Source organism: Quercus suber, unplaced genomic scaffold (genome assembly GCF_002906115.3).
Source record: "Quercus suber isolate HL8 unplaced genomic scaffold, Cork oak 2.0 scaffold_911, whole genome shotgun sequence".
NCBI lineage: Eukaryota > Viridiplantae > Streptophyta > Magnoliopsida > Fagales > Fagaceae > Quercus > Quercus suber.
This window is the reverse complement of record NW_027070335.1, coordinates 181,452-189,922: the sequence shown is the minus strand read 5'-3', so window position 1 is coordinate 189,922 and position 8,471 is coordinate 181,452. Positions and strand designations below refer to the sequence as shown.

At 35.5% G+C, this 8,471-nt stretch overlaps 1 protein-coding gene across 11 annotated transcripts; it reads left to right on the top strand.

Moving 5' to 3' along the window:
* Positions 1-253: 253 nt before the first annotated feature.
* LOC112017806 (uncharacterized) lies at positions 254-7,558 on the top strand. 11 transcript variants are annotated; one of them, XM_065768242.1, is made up of 8 exons: positions 254-621; positions 768-880; positions 1,040-1,204; positions 1,970-2,107; positions 2,307-2,356; positions 3,764-3,861; positions 6,159-6,960; positions 7,045-7,558. In XM_065768242.1, the coding sequence occupies exons 7-8, from the start codon at positions 6,159-6,161 to the stop codon at positions 7,209-7,211; spliced, it is 969 nt and encodes a 322-aa protein (XP_065624314.1). In that variant the 5' UTR covers positions 254-621; positions 768-880; positions 1,040-1,204; positions 1,970-2,107; positions 2,307-2,356; positions 3,764-3,861; the 3' UTR covers positions 7,212-7,558. The 11 variants fall into 11 exon arrangements, with proteins under 11 accessions (XP_065624314.1, XP_065624311.1, XP_023906023.1 ...); XM_065768239.1 differs by adding an exon at positions 5,014-5,453 and having other exon boundaries at positions 256-621; positions 6,159-7,558; XM_024050251.2 differs by having other exon boundaries at positions 257-621; positions 6,159-7,558.
* Positions 7,559-8,471: the final 913 nt, after the last annotated feature.

The following is an 8,471-nucleotide window of genomic DNA, read 5'->3' as shown; positions in this document are numbered from 1 at the left end:
TGTAGAAGCCAAATGAAAAGCTTCTTTGTTTAATAATCATTCTCTTGTGGGAGGTCATATATGCTCATCTAATACTATATATAATAGCAGAAGCTTTAAGGAGGTGCTGCAGGATAGGAAAAAAGGCCCCTTAAAATGTTGCCACGTATACAGTTTTTCCTTTAAAACACCGTATGGTGTGTTTGAAGATTCACTTTAAAGTTACAAAATAGTGCATGTTGCATCGCTTGAGCGCTTTAAATTTTATCCATTTATCGTGCACACGGTTTAAAAACAGAAACATCATTAAATTGAAAGAGACTGAGAGAGACTGATAAATAGAGAGCGAGAGAGGAGTCGATTAGGCACAGAGAGAAAAATCTGAGAAAACTACACAGAGCCCATAGTTTCCGATAAATAAAAAGGGTTAAAATACTATTACGCTTGAGATACTGAGATAGAGAGGGAGGAAAAAAAAAAAAACTTGCGACACAGAGATGAGAAGGAGACACAGTTTGTACGATCAGCCATCACCATCATTTTCCCACCATTTTCCGTTCCCTTGCCAGACTTATACCTCCAGAATCGGCATTGGTAATGCATGAAAGAATTAAGATACGAACATCGAGAGAACTATCATCAGTAAGGGTTTTTTTTTTTTTCCTTAGATCTGGGTATGAAATATGAATTAGTTTTGAGAAATTTGGTTGGATTGATTTTTATTTAGGTATATGGTTTACATTAGGTTTTGATTTGATTTTCTAAAATTTGGGGTTATATATGATTAGGTTTGGAAAGGGCAAAGACAGAGAAATAAGAGAGAAAGTTCGCTATTCGGAAAGAGTGTTGGTTACGAGAGAAATCTGACATCTTCCTGCCAAACCGCTAGAAACCTTTATCAGTAATTTTTTTTTTTCAAATATTGCTTTAAATGTTGCTTTAAATGTTTAAGTTCTTAAAATTTTCTATTGCATGTTAACAATGTTCTATTCAATTTTTATCTATTTTAGATTAGTTCTATGATAGATTTGGTTTGATCCACTTCAATCTTTGTTTCCAGAGATTCTGATCAAGAAAAAAGAAAACCGTCTCCCAGTTCCTCTCAAAAAAGCTTTGTTTCCAGTTACGCTAAATCGACCTTTTTGATTTCTGATTTTTCCAAACATAGAAGTAGAAGGAAGGAGTATGAAGTCGACTAAAAAGAGTTCCCTCTGAATTTTTACTGGTTACTATTCTTTCTCTGACTTTTTTCCCCCAAATATAAAGTTAAATTAGTTCCGTTATATGTTTTCAACTTTTACAATTGCAGTTGGAATTTGGTTCCAGTAATTAGGGTTAAGAAAATTAGAATTATGATATGTGACTATTTTTTAAAAATTATTTTGGTAATCGGTTTTTTGAATTCTTCTCCTTTTGGATTTAAATCATTCAAATTCTTTTTTTGCAGAAATGAAGTGGAATATTTCTACAATCTAGAGTCTCTAATCTAATCAAAGCAAAGTTACTAATTTCTTTTCCTAATATTCTTTTCCATTATGGTTTGCTGTCAATTTAGGAATTTGGATTCATAACCCTTTTTGTTTGTTAAAATCAAGGAAAACCCTTCACAATATGAAAATCCTGCCTCATTTTTAATGGCCTCTTACCTTTTGTGTGTGTGTGTGTGTGTGTGTGTGTGGAAGGGTAAGTGAAATTGTGGGATTTTGAAATCTAATAGTATAACTTTCTTTATACTAAGTTTATTACTTTGTAGATTTTGGTTGGTATTTTAAAAAAAAAAAAAAAAGTCTTTTAAGTCTTAATTTTGTTGTTTTTGATGTTTGCTTTTAATGGGTTTAAATTGTGAAATCTGAAAGTATAACGTTCTTTGTACAAAGTTGATTACTTTGTACGTTGTGGCAAAGATTAATTTTATAAGAGTTACCTAAGCTTTGGTTTAAGTATTTGGTCTTTTGGCCTTCAATCCAACCACTTTCCCTGTTCCTTTCAGCCAATTATATATCACACTCAAGCATTTTACTCTTTCGATGCCATTTTGCTTGGAACGTTTTATCTCCTTTTCATAGCTACTTTCCCTGACTCAGTTGGAGCATGTTTTGGTCACATTGATTTCACCTTCTAATTCAAGGTTTGATTATTTTCTATTCTATAAAGTTTAATTTGTTTGTCTCTCTGCCAACCACCCCTTTTTCTCAAAAAAATTTGTTGTTGCTAGGGTGGACTTAACTAACAAACTTTTTATTATATGCACGGAAATTGTTTGATAGAATACCTGAACGTTTTCTTCTTTTTGTAGAATCTAACATTGTACAATTTCCATTTTACAGGTCTATTACGTGGACATGTTTATTTCTTCCTACAGTATATACAAGATTTGGTAAGGCCCAACAATTTAGCTCCGGGTTTTCATCCTTTGTTCAATTTTGTATCAACTTATTTTTATGTAATGTACTTTTATGTTAAAAAGTAGGAGCAAGCGTGGGCAAGTTAGAAAAGCTAAGGTCTTTCCCCCTTTAGTTGATTGTATAGACGCTCATTTGCTTGGACTCAAGCTCAATGTCTAACAAGCAATACAAACGCCAATTCATGTTCCCTGTTTTAGAGATAACCAATATGAAAATTGATTTGAAATTTTTTGTCAACCCATTTTATGTATGGTGTTAGATGAAAGATATTTTATTCTTGGTCTCAAGTTTTTAAATAGTTCTTTGAATTGTCTATATAAAATATTTTTGAAAAAATGCTCTCTAATTTTATAAACAACATTCTGGTTTGCTTGATCAGAGTTGGGATATTTGTAGTCTGATTTTAATCTAACAAGCTTAGGTTAAAGGTTTGTGATGATGCCTTCTTAGTTCTTAGTGTCCATCTATTATTTTCTTTGGAAAGTAGAGGAGACACCTAGGCTATAGGGATTAGTCTTTTGCGACAAGGACCAATTATAAGGCACTTAAATGAATTCATGTGCTTCAAGTTGAAGACACCACAAAGTTAAAGACCAAAATGAATTTGGTGAAGGTTGTGAAACAGTTGATGCCTTATAAGTTGTAACTTAACAAATTTTATCCCAGAGTGATGATGCCTTCATTGTTCTCTGTGTGTTTAATTTGATATCCTTATTGGGCACATTATTACTAGAGGTATAAGCACAAGTCTAATGATAGTTTCCTGATCACTGACATAGTTTTTGTCTAGATGAAAAGTAGTTTTCTTTTTTCTTAATATGCATGTATTTTAATGCATTTCTACTTTTAAGTTCCTACTTTGTATTTGCCTTTGACAGGCACTGAGTAGAGTTCAATATTGCAATTGCTTTGAATTTAGTGATGGTATTAACTTGACATGTGATTACTTTTGTCCAACATTTAGTTGATCTATTCTAATATTATTTATTCACCTTTGTCTTTGGATATCAGAGCACATTGAAGATGCTACTCTTTACCTTGATGCTGCATCTATATAAAGTTTCCAATTTGTTGGGGGCATTTCATGTGTTGCTAGACCTAGGAGTTTGTGTTGTTTGCAATTTGGAGAGCATGTGTTTTGTTGATGCAGTAAGCTAATAGTGTCATGTATATCTTGAAATATCTTTTATTACTTCTTTCAATCTTCTATGGGTAACATTAAATGACTTCACATGTGAACATTTCATAAATAGATATGTTTGTATCAATATGTGTGTGTGGCGTACATGTTTGCAAGTGTCCCAGCTTTTGTAGCTAACTTATTCAACCCATGTCAAGCATGTTGCAATTTACTAATTTGAATTTGCTTTGAATCCTAGGTGGTAGTTTGGAACTAAAAATCTGATGCTGGAAGGAAAATAGTGGGCATCATCTCAGCATATGTTTGTTAAGCAAGATTTGTAGCTAAATTTACCTGGTATCTCATCTGTCATCCCTCTACCACTTGAGCCAAGGCCCAATTGCAACATTTTACCTTTTTTTTTTTTTTGGTTATTTTTGGTGTGTGATGTGTAGTTACTTTTTTTCCCCTTTGGATAAATTAGTCTATTACATTACTATATTTCAATATATATTGTTGTCATTGTTGAACGCATTACTAGGACTTTACTCTAAATATTAACTTTGTGTTCCTAGATAATTAATTTCTGAAATGGTGCAAAATTAAGAAACTATTACATGTGTTTTACATGCAAGCCTCCTACAGCTTATTATTCTTTGGTCTACAGGTGTGTTTTGAGGATGGTAGGTTATATTAAAAACTAAATAAAAAAATATTAAGGATTAATATAACTAACTAGATAAGGCCTTGGGGAGAGATGGAGAGACACAAAAATGTATTAAATGAAATGCACTATTTCACTATAGCTAAAATAAAAGACTTGAGATTGACAAAACATTTGTAAGAGAAGAAAAGAGAAAAATCTAAGAGGTCGTTACCAGCATCATGTAGGTGTTTGTAATGTGAAATACACATTTTATATCAAATTGTATTCTATAATATTCATCCAAAGTTTTTTTTTTTCTTCTCATTACTTCAATAGAATAATTATAATAGATATGTGTGTGCAATTTATAATTATTACTTCTTATGATGAACTCATTATTAATAAAATTATATAAAAATTATATTATAAAACGCATTGTTTTAGAATTGTATGGTTTAAAAAAAGTGCAAACTAATACCATGTATAATTTAAACCTCTACTAAAATTTTTAATTGTACCCGTGCATGTGCACGGGGCCACATACTAGTTTCTATAATTGAGATAGTCCACTTGACTGAGTACCAATTGTGTATGACTTGATTGAATTGATCACTTAACCTTCACTCTGGTCTAAGGACTATTCCACATTTGACACTCACCCACAACACACAAGACTTTGTTCAAACAATGCTTTTCTCATTTGTGTAATTGTACATGTTCAAATGTGATGTGTATGCTCAATTACTGTTGGATCAAACCCAAAAAGATTTTTGAGTATTTTATATGTTTTTGAAAGTGATTTTATACTTTCGTGCTTTTAGTTTTTGTTCAAAATGCATTTTTGTGTTTTTCTTTAAAAACAGGTTCAGAGGCTATTTCACGAGAATCTCACAACTTAGAGCTTCCTACTAAATGTGCTTAAAGGAAATTAAAAAGTCACATTTTCATACAGAGAGTCTCACGACTGCCTCGCAAGTATTTCATGACCAAACTCTTCTTGCGAAATGTTTTTAGGCAAAAACTGAAAATTTCTCAATTTCATATAGAGGCTATCGCGATTGTCTCACGACTGTTTTGCGACTAAAAGCTTCTCGTGAAAGCTTTAGTGTGTCTCATGACTAATATTGCAACTGCCTACCCCATGAAAAACGCGTGTTTCCAGTTTTTATGTAGCATTTATGACATTTTTTCAAAATCACTTCACTTCCCTTGCACTGTCTCTCTCGAACCCCCTTCAACCCAAATCTCATTTTCTTTCAAAAACCCATCTTTTTCAAGATAATCTCTGCTCAATCACTTCAAGGTATGTGCTTTTAACATTCTTTTTATCTTTTCTACTTAGATTATATAGATTTTAGCTTAGGGGTTTGAAAATTGGGAATTTTCGGAAAAGGGATTGGGGTTCTTATTTTTGTGAAAAGTTTTTCAAAATTTTGATTGGGCTGAGTCCCATTTGCTGTGTTTGTATCTATGTTGGCCCCTTGTGGTAATCTAAACATGTATTGAGGCATTTTCACTTATGTTCATGCATTGTGCATTGGTGTAGTGCATTGTTGCGTGTTATGTGTTTGACAGAATGTCCTAGTGACATCCTTCTGTTGAATTGGACTCAAATGAGTTCCAATACTTCAGTTTACTGTTGATTGAACATGTTTGACATGTTTTGGTCAATGGGTGTGTATTTTACACACTGTGCACATTTTGTGCCTCACGATGCCATGCCATGCATCTCTTAGGCACACCCCATGCACCTCATGTTGCACTCACATGCATCAGCTCATGCACACACATGCACAGTCACTTACTTCATGCATTATGCTTCTATTTACATGTTTTTAACACTTATGGCATACTGTTTTAAGTTTGCTTGCTCTGTTTTGAGTTGATTATACTATATTTTAAGCTGTTTTACTTATGATTTGGACTAACTTGAATCTAATCAAGTTTTATGTTCTGTTTTGTGTCTGTGCACTTATTTTTGTTCTTTGTTCTCTGTGTAAATGTGCAGATGTCTCCTACCAAACATTCTGCGACCAAGAAATCCACAAAATGTGCTTACACAGATTCTAACAACTTCAAATCTATTGAGGCAGATTTGAAGTATAATGATTGCTACAAAAGAGCCACGATTATCGTGGAAAGGGTCGTGAAATTGGATACCCTTGAGTACACCTTCATACCTGAGGTGTTTAAGGAAAGGACGTGGACAAAGCTGCTGAATCCGGTTGGAATTGTATACTCGGAGATTGTAAATGAATTCTTCTCAAATGCAAGTGTGGAAGGGGATCATATAGACTGTTGGGTGAGACACAAAGAGTTTGTCATCACTAAGGAAAGCATTCAGGAGTTCTTAGAAGTTCGTCCTCCTTCACAGCCAATTATAGTCCAATATGAGGATCGCTTGGACTCTATTGAGGAGATGGTGTTGACTTTTGGTGGTACACTTAAGAAGACCTCCATGAACACAATTCCGTTCAATTCGAAGATGAGGACCTTAGCTTATGTGATGATCCATAGTATGTACCCTGTCACTAACCTCACGAAATTGTCCACTCCAAGGACAATCTTCTTGTATGATCTCTTTACTCAAAAGGAGATTGATATATGTGGACACATCTTCCATTTATTGAAGAAGAGCATTGAGAAGCAGAATTCCAGAGCAGTCATGCCATTCCCCTCACTCATAATGGGCCTCATTGCAAAATCAAGGCTCAAACTTCCGAGTGGCCTTACTGTGGTTCAGAGGGACTATCCTATTGGTGCACACACAGTGACTAGGAGCATAGCTCACATCAAAGGCTCCAAAACAGGTATGCATACGATACCACGAGCTTGTGTTGAGGAGGAGGGAGGAGATGTAGAGGAGGAGATTGATAGGTTCACTTTTGCCCCAGATACTTCAGCACAACCATCCTCTTCAGCACCTACACGAGAACTTGACAGACTTGATCGCCTTCTTGCTAGAGTGGACCAGCTGTATACTTTGCTAGACTCCCATGTGCAGCACATCGCAGACCAGTTTGCTTATGTCCAGGGTCAGATCACTGCCTTATCCTCTTAGATCGATGATTTGTCAGTCGACCAGGATTCAGATTCAGAGTCTGATCAGTTCTAGCCTCTTTGGCTATTCTAGTCAAAAAGGGGGAGAAAATTTTGAGGGGGAGCTTGCATAGTTGAGAGGGAGCATAGCTTAGACCTTAGATACATTGGTTTAGTACTTTGTTTATTACAGTCGGTTTAGCTTTATTTATGTTTGCACGCTTGCCTATATGTTTATGCATGAGTCTATGTGTCGTCCATACTCCAATCCAATGGAACTATGGACACTCAATCCAAACCTACATTTGTCCTCCTAGGACATCCCCCTTTTGTTTGATAACGTGCTTCTTTGCTTCTTTGTGTGCTTCACATGTTTGTTTTCCCCCCCGTTTGGCATCTTTTTTTAGCTTGTCTTTAGCATGCTTTTCCTTCCATTTGTTTCTTTGCTTGTCTACTGGCTTGTTTCTTTTGTTTTCGAATGTACACACATGGAGCAAGGAAACTTGGAGCAAAGGTATGACCTCCTAGGTGTGAGCAAAAAGGACAAGGATGCAAGCAAGAGGATGCAAGCCCATAAAAGGCAATGTTCAGTAGATTAAGGGTCTTAGCCCCTCTAGAGCGGTCTTCTCTTTCCCTCTCTCTAAGCCTCTTTCCTATAGCATGTATTAGGGTCCCCTTCCATGTACCCCCTTTTATTTTCCTCTGCCTTGCTTAGGCCGCATTCCCTAGGTATGACAATGTCTATTTTACATTTCTAGTACCTTGCTTGGTCATACCATTGGAACGTTGGCAATGTCTAATTTACTTTCCCGCTCTGTGTCATAGCATTGTGCATGATGTATATGTGTGTGTGTGTGTATATATATATATATATGTATATGCCTACATGTGTGTGGGTGATTGTGCACTTTGTATGATGGACTCTCGTGGCTACATGAGCAACCCTCTCTAGTCATGAGAACTGTTGACCCTGTAATATGGGTATGTGCTTAAGGCAATTATTGTTGGTGCATATTCATTCTATATTGTGTGCATGATCATCGCAGTGTGATTGTCTTGATCCATGTCACCAAGTGACATCGATTTCCCTGTGTATGCAACACACATCAACATGCTTGACATTTTGTAGGGCTTCGGCTCACCACAATGCGAGCCTGTCGATACGCACCGTATACATTGATGCGAAACCCTACAGGTGCGCCATTGCACACACAACGCGAAACTTTATCAAATTTTCACCGTGAAAATGGGCATCCCCATTGCCACATTCTCACATTGAAAG